This window comes from Vulpes vulpes, chromosome 2 (genome assembly GCF_048418805.1).
Source record: "Vulpes vulpes isolate BD-2025 chromosome 2, VulVul3, whole genome shotgun sequence".
Lineage (NCBI taxonomy): Eukaryota > Metazoa > Chordata > Mammalia > Carnivora > Canidae > Vulpes > Vulpes vulpes.
In genome coordinates this window covers 160,688,828-160,707,767 of record NC_132781.1, presented here as the reverse complement: position 1 = coordinate 160,707,767, position 18,940 = coordinate 160,688,828, and the positions used below count along the sequence as shown (strand labels likewise).

The 18,940-nt window shown below is 59.9% G+C and overlaps 1 protein-coding gene across 2 annotated transcripts in view; it reads left to right on the top strand.

Moving 5' to 3' along the window:
* PADI1 (peptidyl arginine deiminase 1) overlaps positions 1 to 18,457 on the top strand; it is a 70,332-nt gene extending 51,875 nt beyond the window's left edge. For both annotated transcript variants that reach the window (XM_072751067.1, XM_026012016.2), the window contains exons 5-16: positions 343 to 460; positions 588 to 713; positions 2,840 to 3,012; positions 3,163 to 3,266; positions 4,202 to 4,325; positions 4,724 to 4,831; positions 6,144 to 6,295; positions 10,087 to 10,231; positions 11,111 to 11,204; positions 12,731 to 12,810; positions 13,611 to 13,736; positions 16,393 to 18,457. In XM_072751067.1, coding sequence (XP_072607168.1) covers positions 343 to 460; positions 588 to 713; positions 2,840 to 3,012; positions 3,163 to 3,266; positions 4,202 to 4,325; positions 4,724 to 4,831; positions 6,144 to 6,295; positions 10,087 to 10,231; positions 11,111 to 11,204; positions 12,731 to 12,810; positions 13,611 to 13,736; positions 16,393 to 16,626 — 1,584 coding nt within the window. In that variant the 3' untranslated portion in view covers positions 16,627 to 18,457. The remainder of the gene's footprint in view (positions 1 to 342; positions 461 to 587; positions 714 to 2,839; positions 3,013 to 3,162; positions 3,267 to 4,201; positions 4,326 to 4,723; positions 4,832 to 6,143; positions 6,296 to 10,086; positions 10,232 to 11,110; positions 11,205 to 12,730; positions 12,811 to 13,610; positions 13,737 to 16,392) is intronic.
* Positions 18,458 to 18,940: the final 483 nt, after the last annotated feature.

Here is an 18,940-nt window from a genome sequence, read left to right as displayed (position 1 = left end):
GCAGCCTCTGTCCCCCAGGCAGGGCCAAAGCTCAATGGGCTGGCGAAGGTTTTTTCTGGAATAACCTCCCTCCTGCAGGCGTGACACCACCCTTCCTCCTCCAGGGCGATGGCCACTGTGTAAGGTTGCACAGGTTGTTCACTGCAGAAAAGTGGGGTGGATCTGGGTCAAGAGACCTGGAACTCCAGTCTCCAAACCTATGATCCCTCCTTAAATCTTGAAGCAAACCCCAAATACGCAAGTCTCTGTGTTAACAAAGCAGCCGGCACTGGCCAACTCCAGAGCCCCTTCCCAGGCCCTCTGGGTCCCACTGACCCCCAAAGCCTCTTGTTTTTATTATAGAAAACCTGGCGCTGGGGCCCCGAGGGCTATGGGGCCGTCCTGCTGGTGAACTGTGACCGGGACAGTGTCACGTCCAGAGGGCCCGACCTCACCGACAGCCAGCTGACGTCACTGGACGGTGCGGGACGGAGGGTGTGCGGGGTTGGCCAGGGCAGTGGTGTGGGCAGCAGCGGCTGGGGGAGGCGCTGGGGGCGGCCTGTTGGAGGGGCGCAGGGAGGGTGGTCTCAAGGGCACCCGTCCTCCAGACCTGCAGGACATGTCCCCCATGGTGCTGAGCTGTGACGGCCCAGACAGGCTCTTCAACAGCCACAAGCTGGTCCTGAACGTGCCCTTCTCGGACTCCAAGCGAGTGGGGGTCTTCTGTGCTAGGGGTGAGTGGCCTGGTGGGGCTGCTTCCTCCCGGCTCCGCTCATCCTCCGCTCCCCAAAGCCTTTCTTCTCTTACCCCAGCCCCATCTTCCAGCATCTTCCGTAACTCAGCTCGCAGCATGCCACCTATGAAGGAGGTTCTAAGACGAGTCCCAGGTTTATAGACGGGGTAACAGGCTCGGATGCACGAATCCGCTGTCTGGCGGAGCAGGGATCCGAACCTGGGTCTCCCAAGCACCAAGGCTCCTGCTCTTTCCACGGGTGCCCCATCCTCTACCCAGGGGGCCGGCTCGAGGGGGAGCGGGAACTCGGAAAGCGGAGGCCCCGGCCAGCCCTGAGGACCCGGCTGTTCTGCTAAGAGATTTTATGAATCACAATCTGTGGCTTTAAAACAAAACAAAAAAACCAATCCTTAACCCTGACCTGCCTGTATTCATTTTTATAAATAGCAAGAGGCTTCTCCTGCCCTCATCTTTCTCCCCCTTCACCTCCCTCTGTGCAAACGGACCCAGAACTCGTTCTGGCCACACGAGCCTGGCAGGAGCCAGAACCTTCCTCCCAGGCCCAGTCCTGGGAGGTTAGGAGGAGGCGCTGCTTGGAGACATTTCCCGCGACACCAGAACATAAGCAGCGTCTCCCTGAGTGAAGGGATGACCTTTCCTGCTGAGAAGAAGAGCCTGCCAGGGGGACATTTCCCGGGCACCCCTCGGGGGGACAGACGGGGGAACAAGTCCTACACGCCAGGCGCTTTTGCTTTTTTTTTAATTTTAATTTTAATTTCTTCAGACCAGGCTTATTTATTTATTTATTTATTTATTTACTTACTTACTTATTTTTAAAGATTTATTTATTCATGAGAGATACACAGAGAGAGGCAGGGGCACAGGCAGAGGGAGAAGCAGGCTCCATGCAGGGAGCCCGACACGGGACTCGATCCCAGGACCCCAGGATCACAGCCTGAGCTGGAGGCAGACACCCAACCACTGAGCCACTCAGGCGTCCCTTTCAATTTATTTTTAAAAGCGCCTGATCTGGGGACCCCTGGGTGGTTCAGCGGTTGGATACCTGCCTTTGGCTCAGCGCGTGACCCCGGGGCCTTGGGATCGAGTCCCGCATCGGGCTCCCTGCATGGGGCCTGCTTCTCCCTCTGCCTGTGTCTCTGCCTCTCCCCACCCCCCTCATGAATAAATAAATAAAATCTTAAAAAAAAACCCTAATCTTCTAAATAAATATATAAAAATAAAAGTAAATTGAGGTGAAATGCACATAATTGCAAGCAGCCACTTGAACACGGACAGCTCAGGGGCGCTCAGTGCATCCTCGCTGCTGCGCGACCACCACCTCTTTCTAGCTCCAAGACTCACCCCCACATAAAGCCTCGGGGCCATCAGCACTCAGTCCCCATCCCCTCTCCCCCACCCTGCCCCCCGCCGCCCCCAATCCTAGGCAACCAGGACTCTGTCCCTGTGGACGTCCGTACCTGTGTTGGATATTCCCTGTAAATGGAATCACACGATACGTGGCCTTTTGCGTCCGGCTTCTTTCACTGCGCATAATATTTAATATTTTCAAGGTTCCTCCCTATGGTAGCGCATGTCAGTACCTCGTCCCTTTGCGTGGGTGAAAAATATCCCTTTCTGTGGACGAGCTATGTTTTGGTTATCCATTGTCCAGTTGATGGACATTTGGGTATTTTTCACCTTTTGTGCCAGCTGCTTTTATCTCTTTACCTGATTTTTAAAAAGATTTTATTTTATTTATTTATTCATGAGAGACACACAGAGAGAGGCAGAGACACAGGCAGAGGGAGAAGCAGGCTCCATGCAGGGAGCCCACTGGGGGACTCGATCCCGGGTCCCAGGATCATGCCCTGAGCTGAAGGCAGACGCTCCGCCGCTGAGCCCCCCAGGCGCCCTCTTTATCTGATTTAAGGCTTACTCTGACCTCATAAGACACAGATGAGGAGGTGAGGCTCAGAGAGGCTGAGTCATTGAGCCAGGGTCACACAGCCTGCCCGTGCCAGGGCTTGAGGGGAGCGCAGGTGGCTCTGGCCAGCTCCCCGGCCTCTGGTCTCCTTCCTCCCGTCCGCAGTCCCAGCACGGACGGGCCCTGACTGTGGTTTCCCGTAGGCGGCAATTCCCTCGAGGACTACAAGCAGGTGCTCGGGCCTCAGCGCCTGTCCTATGACGTCGAGCGGCAGCGGGGGGAGCGGAAGATCAACTTCTTTGTGGAGGGACTCGCCTTTCCTGACGCCGATTTCTTGGGGCTGGTGTCCCTCAGCGTCAGCCTGGTGGACAAGGGGGTACGTACCGCACTGGGGGGCTGGGCTAGGGGGGCTGAAGGTTTAGGGGACCAGCCCGGAGCCTCTAGGGCCGGTGGCCGGAGGCCTGGGGGAGCTTGAGGCCTGATGGGGCTCTCTGCAGGGCCCACCTAGTCCTCATTTCCCCCCCAGACCCTGCCTGAGGTGCCCCTCTTCACAGACACCGTGGCCTTCCGCGTGGCTCCCTGGATCATGACCCCCAACACCCAGCCCCCCCTGGAGCTGTATGCGTGCAGGTGAGGCCTCACCCCTCCTGCAGCAATCCCACCATCTCTGGCCTCGCAGAGACAGGAACAGAACGTTCCTGCCTGGACAGAGGCATCGAGGTCACCCGCGGGAGCAGGCTGGGGCAGGGGGAGCAGGAGGCTGGCTTGGGCCAGTCAGCCCCACCGTATCCTGTGCAGCGAAGGCCCGGCTGAGGTCACCAGCTCTGGCGCCGGGGTCCCAGCCTGTGCAGCCCTAGGATGGCTTGGACCTAGACCGGGTGGCGAGGCCGGGCTCTGCTGAGGCCGCGGGCAGGTGCAGGAGACCTGGGTGCACCCTGCTGTGGGTGTGCCGCTGGGCCTGCAGAGAATGCGGGAGCCCAGCCTCCGCATCGGCTGCGGGCCCCCACCCAGCCCCGGACCCTCGTGCTTCTGCTGTCTCCTGGGTCCCCTGTCAGGCTTGGGCAGGTGAGACTTGCTTGGCAAGGCCGCTACGGGTCCCTGCGTCAGAGGTCAGACCAGTGGACAGGCCCGCAGCCGACCTGGAGCCTACGTCAGGAGGCAGGAAGGTGTGGAGACGTAGGCTTGCTGCGCAGGCGTTCGGAAGAGAAGTCTTTCTTTCCCTTTGCTCGCTGACTGCACCCTGACCCCTGTGCGTAGGCCAAAGGAGCAGGGGTGGCCGGGGCTCCTTGTCCCTGCCCTGCCACCTTAACCCCGTCTGCGGGCCACCTTCTCCCTGGCTGCCCTACTGGCTGTGTGCCCGGCCTTCGGGCTCCACACACCTGGGCTTGCCCCTCCCCTTGCACCCCCCCTGATAGATCTGGGGACGCGATCCGCATCTGCCTTCCTAGGGTAGGGGCTGTGTTTGAAACCCTATACCCAGGGACCACACGGGGCCGAATGTGGACGGGACCCAGGCCACCACGGTCAGAGGTCATTGTCACGTCCTCTCTCCCGGTTTCTTGCAGTGTGGTAGACTCTCACGGCCCAAATACGAAATTTCTGGAAGACATGTCTGACCTAGCGTTGAAAGCCAACTGCAAGCTGGTCATCTGCCCTCAGGTTGAAAATCGAAATGACCGCTGGATCCAGGTGGGTGCTGGAGCAGTGGAGATGGCCTGGGATGCCTGGGTCCCCCTTCACCCTGACTTTGGGAAATGGGGACTGCACAGGCTCTGAAGCATCCTTGGTCTCCCGATAGAAGCCAGGCCTCGGTTGGGATGGGGTGGCGAGGTGCAGGCAGCTTAGGGTAACGCCTGCCCACTGCCCACGTCACCCCAGTCTCTCCCGTTTCCCCCAAATGCTTGGGTTCCAGACAGAGTCGTCTCCCAGTTGGGGTCCTAGGAGGCCTCATCCGCACCCCCGAGGCATGTACCCCCAGGTTTTAGGGGGCAGCTGGGGCCCCATCGTGGTCCAGGTCCGAGGGGATCACCCCATTAGGCAAATCACACTCTGGGACACCGCTGTGATCTCTTCTTCTCCCCTCCCAGGATGAGATGGAGTTTGGCTACACGGAGGCCCCTCACAAAGCCTTCCCAGTGGTCTTTGACTCCCCCCGAAACCGAGGTCTGAAGCATTTCCCTTATAAGCGGATCCTGGTATGTGGCAAAGGGCAGAGTGGGGGTCCCTTGGGTGGCTCCTCCTATAGCACCCTGCAATCGGCCTTCCCTGGTCCTGGTCTTTGTCCTTAGGGGGCAAAAGGGACACAAGTGGAGGGCATGCAAATGACATGCAAATTATGTGAGTGTGACATGCAAATAACATGCAAATCCCCCCTGTTCCAGGAGGGGCAGGCCAGTAAAGTCCTCCTGGGGAGCCCTCCTCCCCCATGTGGGTGGGGGTCAGCAGGGGAGTTAGCTCTGGGGAGACCAAACTGCCTTTTGTGGGAGATGCACCGTTCGTGAGCTCTCACGACTGGCTTTCATGAGGGGGGGCCTCTTCCCAGGTAACAAGTGTTTTCTGAACACCTGCTGCTGCCAGGCCCCATGCTGCCTCTCACGCGCAGGATGGGGACAGAGCCGCCCCGGCCACCGAGCTAGCGTGCGTTCCAGGCCCCCGGCCCTAGCTCTATAGGTCACCCCCCAATCCTGAGCCCTGTGGATAGCTGCTGTTTTTGATCCCCTCTTTCCCCGAGGCCCGGAGAGGTTAAGTAACTCAGCCTGGGCCACGCAGCTCGCAGCTCGTGGCACCGAGATGCAAAACCAAGGGACTGTCTCCGCAGCCCTCCCACTAGGCGGCTCTGCCTGTTTACGGGCTCCCACACCCCCGGCACCAGCACGGTGCCCCTGTCCAAGTGGGGGCCGTGAGCGGGGAGTCCGGGAGCTCATGATGGGCACCCAGAGCGGGGCGCCGACCTCAGCCAGAGGGGCCGGGGCCGGGTCCCAGTGCAGGTGACAGCGAGCCCTGCGGGGTGACTCTGTATCAGCCAGGGGCCTGACCCCAAGCCCAGGCTGGCCCTGGCCTGGATGTCCCCTGCTGGTCTCTGCCCTCATCGTTACCCCCTCCCTCCTCCCCCTGTTCTGTGCCTAACTTGCTGTTCTTTGCCTGCCTGGAAGCGGAGGCAGGATTTTCTGACCCTTTCTCCTCCTAACACGGGTGCTCAGAGCTGCGGCCGTTTCTGAGTGTGCAGCCTGGCGAGCACCTGCAGGGGCCGGTGAGCTGCGTGCTTGTCACCTCTCACTTCAAAGTAGTGTCTGGTTTCTGCTTGGACTTCTGCGTTGACCTATGAGTTCTCTAGAAGCAGCGTGTTGCCTGGTTTCCCAACAGTCGGGGATTTTTCGAGTTACCATCCTGTTTCGGGCTTGGACTTTAATTGCACCCCCACCCCAGCCCCTACCTGACAGCTGTCACTTCCTGTCCTAACTGACCCCTCCTTCTGGGGTGGGGGGGGGCTTGCTGGTCCTCCCCTAGGGTCCCGACTTTGGATACGTAACCCGGGAGATCCTGTTCGCCGGCGCCTCCAGCCTTGACTCTTTCGGCAACCTGGACGTCAGCCCGCCGGTCACCGTGGGCGGCAAGGAGTACCCCCTGGGCCGCATCCTCATCGGCAGCAGCTTCCCCAAGTGAGAGGCCTGGCGGGAGGTGGGGGGCGTGTGGGGACCCCCACTACATACACCCTCCAGGTCTCCGGTCTGAGAAGCAGTCTTAATTCCCGTGAGCGGTCCTGCAGTCAAAGACTGAGACCTAGAATCTTAGATTTGAAAGCTTCTGGAATCTTTGGAGAAAACTCACAAACTAGTGACTCCCGGTCTCGGGCCTGCCTAGTATTCCATGAGCCTCATTAGTCACCCACTACGTATGTAGGGGGAGGCCTTACGTAAAACAGCCTGATTTCCAGTTTCTTCTGAAACATCGGACTTGCCAGATGGTGCAGAGGCAGGAGATGCACCCGGTGACCCATCCCAGGAGGAGGTCAAAATAGCTGCTGTTCTAGCAGCAGCTGAAAGGGCTCGTAGGTCACTATGTGGCTACAGGCGAACGGCACGACACCAGGGCGGTGGAGGTGACTTGTGGGTCCCTCCCTGGACAGCTGTCATCAGGCAGGACACAGGGGATTTAGAGGTTAGTGCTTAGACAGGTGACAATACCTGCTAAATCCTGCCGAACAGGCCCCCACCCTGCCTGCGGGCCGCCCGACAATGGGGTGCGTGGCGCGGGGATCCTGGGGGCGCCGTTTGTTTCCTGCCTGGGGCGTCAGCCCACGCCAGGCACCAAAGGCCGCCTTCTCCTTCAGGTGTGGGTGGGCGTGGAAACCAGGTGAAACGTGAAGCCCTGACTGACACCCAGGATGGCCAGGAAGTGACAGGAAGGCCACTCAGCTTTGAGCGGTGGCCCTGGTGGCCTCAGGGCTGCACCCAGGCGAGGCGGGGTCTCCTGGCACCGACACCAGGCACGTAGCTGGGTGGCCAAGCTGGGTAGAGCAAGAGGAATGCTCACCTTGCAGGTGACTCATGCTCAGACACCATCCGGGACCCGATCCGCTGCCCCAGAGGCGGAAGGACCTTGGGGCCTCTGCCGGGTGCTGGGTGGTCATCCCGCGCTCCAGAGGGGGACCCAGGAGGAAGGAGCGCAAGCTTTGGAGCATGCGTGGACTTGGATTTGAGTCCTACCTCTGCCACATGCGAGTCACCTGTTTTTGGGGTCTACCACCTAAGCAGGCCTGACGACAGTGCCTGGTATGCAGTGGGTGCTCAACAAACTCATTCGAAGCTATTACCCTCATGCCCAGGATGTGCCAGGCACGCTGGAGGACACGGGGGTATATTATATATTAGCGCATGACAGATATGTTATGAGATGAACATGTTATTTTATACCCCTGCCTCAGTTTCCCGTCTGTGAAATGGGTCTATTAAAAAAAAATCTCTGTGCTAGCTGCATAATCAGCACGAGTGTGGGCGAAGAATTCATGATAACCGTCTTCTGAACGTGCAGGTATTGTTTACCTGGGCCCTGGCCGGGGGTCAGCCACGCAGCAGGTTGGAACTCATTGGACCACAGGTTATTAATCAGCTACTACTACGTACCGGGAACATAAGGATTTACCCGTCACCTCATTTAATTCTTGGAACAGCCCTATGAGGCTGGGACGATTCTTATTCCCATTTCACAGATGAGGAAGCTGAGGCTCGGAAAAGCGAAGGGAGTGCACTCATTCGTGCGTTTGTTCACTGATTGCGGAAATGTTTCCTGAGCTTTCCCACATGCCAGGTCTGTGGCCCTGGATGAAAGAAATGTTCTAGAAGCTACCGGGCTCAGAGCAGGGGCTGGGGATAGGGACGGGGTGGAGGACCTCCAGCGGCCCAGCCCACTGGCCGTTGTGTCGACACCAGGAACGAGGTCCTCGGTAAACGGAGGGGGTGAGGCTCGGAGAGCGACAGCCACCGCCCAGGGTCCCAGGGTCAGAATCCAGAGCTCCCTCGGCCCGGGCTCATGTAAAGTAGCGCTCAGCCTGCCGCCCCGGGCGCCTGCCTCGACCTCTTCCTGACGTCAGCCGTGGGCAAACAGACACCCCACGTCCGTCCTCGCAGGGAGGAACAGACGGCGGGCGGGCCTAGTAGATGGGTCGGTGATGTCAGGTAAGGGAGGCCCTGCTGAGAAGCTGGCATGGAAACGGAGCCCCGAGAGAAGCGAGGGCCTTAAAGATGTGGGTATTTGGGACGGAGAAGCGCCAAGGAGCGGAGGTGGGCCGTGCAAAGGCCCTGAGGTAGGAGTGTGCAGGACGTGAGAGGGGCCACAAGGAGACCTGCGGGCTGGAGTGGCATGAGCCAGGAGGGGCGCGGGGGTGGGGTGGTCAGAGAGCTTGGCAGGGCCCGCTTCAGGTCATGACCTGCGCCTGGTATTTGTAGGGATGTCGGGGCCTCAGGCCAGCACCCCCTCCACCCTCTGCTCCCGTTATCTTAGATCATCTTTAAGCAGGTCTGCCGCCTGGTGGTGACTCGGAGGGCAGGTCAGCCTCTGCTGGCTGGGGCCCCTGCCTCAACCTCCCCGAGTTCCCTGCTCAGGAGCGGGTTCTGGAGCCTCACTCTTCACCCCCTCAGTGTGTTTAAGGCGTCATTTTAACTCGCCGGCACTGTCTTCAAATAACAGGAATATAAGAGATGTGTTTGCCCGCAATCCCATCCCCCAGATCAAGTCAATGTTGTCATTTGTCACTGCCCAGCGTCGAGTCTATGACATGATTGGGTGACAGGGACCAGGGACTGTCCCTCCCCCCAGCCCCCCGGGAGCTCACGTTCTGGTGTCTGATACCAGACAGCACACGAGGTGTCAAGCGTGCTAGCTAGGACCCCATACAGTAAAGAAACACAGAGCCGGGAAGGGGATTAAGGGATTGTAGCAATTTTCAAACGTCTCCTAGAGAAAGAGGGTGACATTTGAGTTCAACCTTGAAGGTGGAAGTGACCATGGGGAGACGGGGCGTGGGCAAGAATTCCTGGTACAGAGGACAGCATGTGCAAAGGCCCTGAGGCAGGGCTGTTCCCGGTATGGTCAAGGGGCAGCAGGAGAAGGTGCTGTCCCAGGGGAAGGTGGAGAGGGCCCAGAGTATACAAGACATCGTTCTGACTTTGGACAAGTCACCCCCTTGAACTTGCGGGGCCTTGGCTGCCCCATCTGTGAAATGGGGACATGGCCTAGCCCCAGGCAGTGTTGAAATCCCCACGCATGTGCAGGGAGCTTTCGGTGACGTCTCCTCCCACAGCCCTGAGACCCCAGTTCCCGAGACCCCCTCTCTGTCCCCTCCCTCTGCTGGTCAAGGGCTCATTTCAGGAAGTGCCGAGGATCAGACAGGCGGTGTCGCGCACAGATGACGGGGCAGTGGTTCTCTTGCACGCGAATGAGCACGGGGGCTTTGTGGAGCGACAGAGCCCGTATCCTCAGACGTGCCACGTTCTCAAAGACTGGGATGTGCGGGAGGTCGGGCCCGGGAACCCGCCACCTGCGTCTGACTCCCAGGGGGTGCAGGGCCCCACTTTGGGAGATGCTGGGCCGAGGGAGGGGCTGGGCGTCTTGGGCGCAGAGGCAGGCCCTCCGAGTCCCGGGACGTGGGGTGAGGGTCTGCAAGCGGAGCTCGCTTGTTGGAGTCTCTTGAGTGGGAGGAGCGGCCAGGGCCTTCCCGGCCTCGGGGAGGATGCTTTGTGGCAGGAGGGGGCGACTGTCTGGGATGATGCTCAGGATGCACAGTGAGCTCCTGGGAGCACCAGGCAGGGGGGCAGGAAGGGGGGACAAATGAAGACTCGTTCGGAGGGATGTCACGAAGCTCGGACAGGGGTGGGGGGCTCAGGACGTGCACCCGCGGGGAGCCAGCAGCCCGTCGGCCTGAGCTGACCCTGCTCTCTCCCTCCTGCCCCAGGTCCGGTGGGAGGCGAATGACCAAGGTGGTGCGGGACTTCCTGCAGGCCCAGCAGGTGCAGGCGCCCGTGGAGCTCTACTCCGACTGGCTGTCCGTGGGCCACGTGGACGAGTTCCTGAGCTTCGTGCCCACCTCTGACCAAAAGGTGCGTCCCCTCTCCTCCTGCCTGGGCCACCCCGCCCCTACCCAGCCTGAGGGGATGGGAGAGGGCAAGGCCGCCTGGAACCAGCTCACCGCCTCTGTGCGTAGGGGGCTCAGAGCCAGGGCACCCTGGGAACCAGATGGTGTTAACCGGGGGGGGGGGGGGGGGGGGCTTCCTGGAGGAGGTCAGAGCTCCTCAGGAGGGCACTGATGGGCTCCACTGCTCATACACTCGCTCTCACGTTGCTGAGTGTTTGCTCTGATCCAAACCTCTCAGCCTGGGCCCGGGAATGACAACGCTGATGATAATAATTGGTAACATGTAGGGAGCACCTATTATGTGCATGTCCTTTTATTTTATTTTATTTTATTTTACTTTATTTTATTTTATTTTATTTTATTTTATTATTTTATTTTTTGTTCATTTGCTTTAGTTCATTTAATCCTCTAACAGTTCCATATGATCATGATCCCCATTTCGGAGATGGAAAAACTGAGGCTCAGAAGGGCAATTTCGGGTAGGGTCAGATTCAAAACCCAAGACAGAGGGCTCGGGACCAACAGCTTCATCACTCAGCTCCACCCCCTTGCAGAGTGGGGCCCAGGCCTCAGAGGGCAGGTGGCCCGGGAGGGGAGACCTCCCAGCGACCCCTGGCTGAGTTCCCTGGGAGACAAGGGCAGCCAGGCAAAAAGAATGGCTTGGACAAAGGCCTGGGCCATGAAGCAGCTTGGAGGATTAGGGGAATTGCGGAGAGGTCTTTGTGGCTGGTAGGTGGGACCCATGTGTGGTCTGGCCTCTGAACTCAGGCCCCTCCTGGGTTTGGGGTCTCCTGCGTCCAGGGGGATCCTGTCCACTGAACAGTCCTCCCTCCCTCTGTGCCAGGGCTTCCGGCTGCTCCTGGCGAGCCCCAGTGCTTGCCTCAAACTGTTCCAAGAGAAGAAAGACGAGGGGTACGGGGAGGCAGCCCAGTTTGATGGTGAGTGCCAATGACCCGGTCACCGTGGGGACCCCGCCCTCTGGGGGCCAGCCCTGGCCACCGGCCTGCCTTTCGTGGCTAGGCCTGTTAGCAGGCCCTTTGCCTTGCTTGTCAGCTCAGAGCCTGACCTCACTGTTCTCCCGACATCCTCACCTGGGAGCTAAGGATGAGGGCCGTGGGGCTGCCCTCTACTGGGCCCGGCAGGGAAGCTAGGAAGTCAGTGGACTGGCCCAGACACACTCAGGGGGTGGCCTCCTCCGCAAGACTGGGCGGCTCCTGGCCACACCCCAGGAGGGGCACCACCGGAAGGAGTGTGCACCCCGCTGATCTCGTACCCTCCCCCTCCCTTTCCCCAGAGGCTCCGAGAGGAGTGCTTGGCCCAGGACTTTCCCTGGGATGCGGGATGAGGGATGCAGATGCAGGATGTGGAATGTGGATGTGGGATGTCGGACGTAGATGTCAGATGTGGATGCGTGATGTGGATGTGGGATGCGGGATGAGGGATGTGGATGTGGGATGTGGATAAGGATGCGGGACGTGGATGTGGATGTGGATGCGAGATGTGGGATGCGGGATGTGGATGTAGGATGTGGGATGCGGATGTGGGATATGGGATGCGGAAGCGGGATGTGGATGTGGATGCAGGATGCGGGATGTGGGATGCAGATGCAGGATGTGGAATGTGGATGTGGGATGTCGGACGCAGATGTCAGATGTGGATGCGTGATGTGGATGTGGGATGCGGGATGTGGGATGCAGATGCAGATGCAGGATGTGGGACGCGGATGTGGGATATGGGATGTGAGATGTGGGATGCAGATGCATGATGCGGGATGCGAGATGTGGGATATGGGATGCGGATGCGGAATGCGGGATGCAGATGCAGGATGTGGGAGGCAAATGCAGGATGCGGATGCGGGATGCAGGATGCACAGGGCTCTGGGCTCAAGAGTGGGAGAGGCGAGAAGCCAGGTGGGTGGGCAGAGCCCTGCTGCGGACCTGCCTCTGGGAGCTGACAGATGGTCCAAGGGCCTGACTGGCCCCCTTGTGCACCCCCCGTCCCCTCCCCCCACGGATCTCATCACTCTCACCTGGAAGGGATGTGGCAGTGCTTCAGGACCTGGGTTCGAGTCCTGGTCTTGCCGCTAGTGGCTGCGAGATCAAGATTGCATTCGAAACCGCTCAGTGCCTCAGTTTCCTCTTCTCTGAATTGGGGGTGATAATGAACCCACCTAGCCTCGTTTTGAAGATTAATCATAACCTTAGTGGGGTGCCAGAGCGTGGTGGGAGGTCAGTGACGGTAGCTGTGCTGTAATCACGTAGTACTGAGCCACGACCCCCTGCCCAAGGAGCCCCTGCACTTGCAGCCAGAGCCCGGGGCAGGGTCCCCAGGCTTTCTCCGTCCTAGCTTCAGCCCCCGGCCCTGAGGCGGGAGAACAATCCTGGCCCAGGTGCTGCGGCCCCAGGCCCGAGATGGCCCTGGGCAGTCCACCCTGAGCCCCTGTCCTGCCTTCTTTCTCTCGCAGGGTTAAGGCACAAGGTGAACAGAAGCATTAATGAGATGCTGGCGGACCGTCGCCTCAGGAGCGACAGTCTCTATGTACAGGTGAGGCGGCCCGCCGCTAGCTCTTGAGGGTCCCCACACCTCCCAGCAGAAGCTGCCCCAGGAACTGCTGGGGTGGGGGTCAGGGGCTCAGCCCCAGGGCCTCTGACTGTCCTGTGGGTAGGCTAGGGCCTCTGCCGCAGGGAACCCCCAGTCTGATGGAGGAGACAGCAGGGGTCTCAGGGAGCGCCCAGTCTGATGAGGGAGATCTAGGTCTACTGGGGCGGGGGGGGGGGGGGGGGGAGTGATGAGTTTCCGGGGAAGCAGAGTGAGATGGGAGAGATGTGGTGGAGAAATGGGGCCCCGTGGGGGGAGTGGTGGGGTGGGTAGGAGTTAAGGGGACCTGGCCAGGGGACACCAGGCGGGAGGGGGTCTCTGGAAGGGGCAGGGCTGGAGCCGGCCACATGCAAGGTGCAGGCCGGGTGCAGAGCTGGAGCTCGGAAACGGAGGAGGCCCCTCGCTTCTCCTGAGGGGAGCCTGGCCCTCTCCCAAACTGCCGACATGGACAGGGGTATGCGCCACGCCGTGGCCGGGGCCGTGTGGTGTAGCGGCAAGCGCCTTTTGGAACCAGAAACTGTCAGGATCCAAATCCCAGCTCTGCTGCCTCCTAGCTCTCTGCCCTCGGGCGGATCACTTGTGACTCAGTTTCCCCATCTGGGAGTGGCACACAGCTATTGGGAGGACGGATGGAGAGTGCTGGGGTGCCGGGCGCTCTGTGTGGGGCCTGGCACGCAGTGGGCGTCCAGCCAGCGTTAGAGGCCCCCTGGCTCCCCGGGTGCGCCCCCTCTCTCCCCCTCCCCCAGAAATGCATCGACTGGAACCGGGAGGTGCTGAAGCGGGAGCTGGGCCTGAGCGAGCGGGACATCGTGGACATCCCCCAGCTCTTCTCCCTGAAGGGCTCCTATGCAGAAGCCTTCTTCCCTGACATGGTGAGAGCGCAGAAGGAGGTCGTGGCCTGTCCCTGGGGCCCGGCAGGGTCCGGAGAGGTGTCAGTAGGGGTTCCAGGGGACAAGCACCTCCTGCCCCACGCAGACGGGCACAGAGGCTGGGGTGGGCCTGGTGGACCTCTCCCGCGTGTGTTTGGTTTCTGTGCAGGTATAGAGCATCTCCATCGGTGGCTCTCAACCGGGCGATTTTGCCCCCTTGAGGGCATCTTATTGCCACAGGGAGGGGCGTGCTGCTGGCATCTAGTGGGTGCAGGCCAGGGATGCTGCTAAACCTCCTTCGGTGCCAACAGCAGCCCCACAACTTAGGCCTCTTTTCCCTCCCAAGTGGAAAAAAGAAGCGTGTTTTGGTTTCGGTGTTTTCAGGCTTCCAACTGTGGGCCTCAGCTGCGTGCTCTTCCCCGCACCCCGGCCCCCTGCCAGCTGCTCCGCAGTGCGGCTCCCGGGGCGGGCAGGCCGGCGCAGGGTGGCGGCTTCCCTGGCTGTCATTAAGTCAGGCCGCTGACAAGCAGATGCACAGATGTGATCTCACTGGGGTGGCCTCTGGGAGGGGCCGGGCGATGCTATCTGCCCTGTACTAGCTAAACCATTAACACCTTGGGAAAGGATGTAGGGGTGGTGGCAGCTCGTGGAGTGGCTCCCCAGGATGGGAGACCTTCCCTCGTCAGCCTGGGCCCTTTCATCCCTGTCACTGGACAAGCCGAAGGGTGGGGGTGCGTCCTGAGGTCCTGACTGGAGGCACATATCCCGGGTGGGGTTTCCCTGCCAGGATTTGCACTCACTCCTGACTCCTCACTGTGGGGTCCTGGTAGAGACCTCCAAGGCAGGGCTTCATCACCTTGGCTCTGCTGATGCCTGGGCCTGAATCCTTTGCTGAGGGGCTGTCCTGTGCATCATGGGATGGCTGAGTGTCCCTGTCCCCTGCCCACTACATGTCATTAGCACCCCCCTCATTGTGAACACCCAGATGTCCTAGGGACAAAATCACCCTGGCTGGGAGCCACTGCTCGAGGGCGGTGCTGTCTCTTAGAAGTGTCTCGGATGATGGAAACGTTCTGTGTCTGCACAATACAACACGGGAGCCCCCAAACCGCATGTGGCTACTGAGCACTTAAAATGTGGCTAGTGTGGCTAGGAATGAAATTTATACTTTTATTTCATTTAATTTCAACCGCTGCATGTGGCCAGTGGCTGCCCTACTGGTCAGGGAAGGACTAAGGGGCATCCAGGCTCTGGTTCCGGCTGAAGGTCAGGGGAGGGCCTGGGCCAGAGCCCATGACCTTGGCCAGCCCTCTCTGGGCTGTGGCCTTGCCCACACCAGCTGGGAGCCCCACCCCAACACGAACCCCTCTGCGGGGATCTCTGAGCTTCGGTCCAGACCCCGCTAAAGGATCCCAGTACGTCCTCAGGGAAGAGCCCATGGGGGACACTCGCTTAACCCCCTCATTTGTTAGATGGGGAGACAGGCCCTCCGAGGAGGTTGCTTGCCTGGCCTGAGGTCACCCAGCACATGAGGAGCCTCCCATCTCCTGAGTTCTCATCTAGGAAGAAGCAGACCCGGGCTGGCTCCCCTCCTGGCCTTTTGTGCCTCTACATGTCCCACTTCACTCAGCACATCCCAGCCCATCAGGGGGCACGTGGGTAGCTCAGGGCCAAGGCCCCGGCACTGACCCCAGAGGATCCTCCAGCTTCGTGACGGCCCTGCAGGGCAGAACTGACGGTGACAGGGCCACGGCATGGAGAATGTGAGAGCGCAGAGTCTAGGGCAGCCCACCCCGTGCTGAGATGACCCAGCACTACCCTCCAGACAGCAGGTCCAGAGGGTCCCCTTTGAACTCCAAGCACAGCTCCTCTGGCCATCAATGTAGGGCCAAGGTCTCCTCTGAGACACTTCCATACCCTGCCCTGGGGAGACCTCCCCTCCGCAGGGTTAGGGCCCTCAGCCAGGGAAGCAGGAGATGCCCCCAAGGGCTCCTAGCCCCTTGCCCCAACTCCTCAGCTCCCCCAGGCAGCTGCAGTGCTATACGTTGGTGGAGTATAAAGAGTGTGAGTTTGGGCATGAGTTAGACCCACGTTGAATTTTAATCTCTCCGTTCTCTGATTGTGTGGCCTGGATTATGTTACTAACCTTCCCCAGCCACTGACTCAGAGGGAGGAGTGGGGTTTAGTGATGATGTATCTGGCACACAGGAGATGTTCAGTAAACCATAACACTTATCAGGGCTTCCCGGGAAAGGTGAGCAAGCTGTGCACTGCACAAGGGCTCCACGCCTGTAAGGACGTGCACGCCGTAGACCTCGTAGGTGTTTGTTGTCTGAAGTTTGTGGCAGATGATGGTAAAATCTTGTTCTAACTAAATTGTTGGAAAATTGACCATTTTCTGATAAATGGAAGAAAGTATCAGAGGAACACTTTCATTCCTATAAAGCTGCCATGGGTGTTCCCGGCAGCCCCACCTGGTATGAATCCTCTCTTCCAACCACGAATCCGTTTCTTCTCTCCATAGACCCTAGTTTTGGAGCAAGTGTCCATCCTGGTGGTCCAGGGATGCCGATGAGGATGGGCCAGGCCTGGGGATGGGTCCCCCATATGTAGAGCATCCCCAGCCAGCAGGGCTCCCCTCTCGCCTTCTCTTCTGCAGGTCAACATGGTGGTCTTGGGCAAGTACCTGGGCATCCCCAAGCCCTTCGGGCCCATCATCAACGGCCAGTGCTGCCTGGAGGAGAAGGTGCGGTCCCTGCTGGAGCCGCTGGGCCTCCACTGTATCTTCATTGACGACTATTTGTTCTACCACGAGCTGCTGGGGGAGATCCACTGCGGCACCAACGTGCGCCGGCGGCCTTTCTCCTTCAAGTGGTGGCACATGGTGCCCTGAGCCCGCCTCCACCCGCCATCCTCTGTGCCCACCTGCCAGGGAACCCCGCCAGGGTGAGGGCGAGGAGCCTCCACCCAGCCTCCATCCTCTCAGGGGAGCCTCGGGTGCATCTTCCCGGGTCCTGGACACGTGCTGGCCACCGCAGGCCCCGGGGCACAGCCACAGACACCACGCACCCTCATCCCTCGAGTGGCCGCCCCAGCCCAAGGACTGTCCTCATTCTTCCCTCCCTCTTCCTGATCCGAGGTTCTGGAAAAGAGCAACCGCCTTAACATATTCAAGGACGGCCGTGCGTGGTCATGGTCGTGCTGGGTCCTTGCCCCTCTGTGCTGATATTCCTTTCGTGTCTGCACCAGGAATGGGGCCCAGAGGGCCTGAGCTCGGGGGTGGGGGCCTGGGTCCAGGGCACCTGTGGTTCTTGTCAGAGCAGGAGCAGAGAGGTGGGGCACCCCCTTTTCTCTCCCAGCTGTCGCCGCCATGCAGGGGACCCTCAAGCTGTGACCTCCTGGCACCCCTCAGCCGTATTTATAGAGGCCAATAAGCACAGGAAGGCCGAGCATCTGAGGGCCTGTCCTAAAAAGAAAAGGCAACAAAACCCCTTTAATGCCTGACTCCAGCCTCAGAAGGGTGCTTGTTACCTGTGTAGGAAGCCTTTAATTACCAGTGCTGGCAGCTTCCGGCCCCCAAACGCTGTGAGGCCAGAGAGAGGCCTCCGGGGGCCACCCAGAGGAAGGCTGGCAGGCGGGAGGCCAGGGTGGCGGACAAGCCTCGGGGCCTGGCCTCTGTGTCCCAGGTGTCCTCACTTCGGGTTTTGCACCCTGAATGTGAAGGGGGACTGACGGTTCCAGATGTCACAGGGGGCAAGGGCCGAGAGGTTAGGAGAGGGTGGGGGGGCCATTAGGTTATCTCTGAAGGTGGGGTTTAATTTCCTTTAATTGTCTTTAATTATTCCCCTTGGTCCCGCTGGCAGTGGGAGGAACGGCTTGCCCAGTCCCTCTTGGCAGCCCCGAGACCCTGCGCGTCACCTGGGTTTCCCTATAGAGTGACCCCCCTCCTCCGGCAGGCCTGTGTCCCCTCCCAGAGAGGGGAAGAGAGCTGCTACCAGGGTGCGGGGTGGCTAAGAGCCTGGCCCCGGGTGAGGTCACCAGGATGTGTACAGGCAGGTAGGCTCGGCCGGTGCCAGGCGAGAGGTATCCTTCTCCAGCCCCAGGCAGGCATGGGCACAAAGGACCCAGCCTGCCCCCTCCCACCATTGCCTCTGGGGCCATCCTGGTGGCTCTTGGCCCCCGGCCTCCACCACTGGGGCTTTCCAGGAGCCCCTGGTAAGACTGGGGCCGGGCCAGCCAGCCCCTGTTAAACTCTGTGAGCCACGGACTACTTAGCAATCAGAAACTTCCATGGAAACCCAAGATCTGAAGCGGATAAAATTAGGACTGCTATGGTTTAAGGCGGTGGGGGTGCTGTACCTGGGTCTTCCCCTTCCAGAAGACTCTGGGGACCACTCACAAGCCCCTGGTCTAACTTTTGCACTTTCTGCTCATAACCATGACCCAGCCTAGACTGAGCCAAGGAGAGAAGGGAGCTCTTCGGGGGCCAAGGGCCTGAAGCCAGGGTTGAGGTTCTCCAGGGAAAGGCTGTGGGTGGAAGGGCAGGGGCATTGCAGAGCGATAGGGAGGGCGGGGAGCAGGCCTTCTAGAGCTGCCCTGGGCATGGGAAGCTCTGGAATTGCTGCTAGAGTTGTCGGAGGGCCCTAAAGTCCCCTCTGAGAATGTTCCGGATGACTGATCACCTCCTACTTGATTAATAAAAATGTCAACATGCATTTCTTCAAGTGGCTGCCTCCTTAGTGTCTGTTTGTTGGGCTGTAGGGAGGAGGGGAGGAGCGAGGGGGGCCCTCCTTCCAGTTCTTCCCACCGTGCCCCAGCTCCCTGGCTCAACTTCCGCTGGCCACGGGCAGTTCCTACCTGGCTGGGAGAGCCCCAGGGCCAGTCAGTGCCAGGCAGGCAGGCAGGCAGGCTGATTCAGCAGGATGGCTGGCACAGGCCCATCGCTCTGAGGCCAAGTGCCCGGCCGAGATGGATATCAGGGGAGGGGTGGGGCCTGCCTCTTCTTTCCCTAGGCTATCTCTTCCATCTCTCAGAGCCAAGGCAGGCTGGGCCCTACTGGCAGAGGCAGGAGATCCTCCAGTGGGACTGGTGCCCAGGGCCGAAGGCCACTAGGATTCCCTTTCATTCCTGCCTCTAAAGCTTGCAGGTTACCCAGCCTCAGTGGTCTGATTTCAGGGACCTGAAAATATCATCCCCTCTCATCCTAC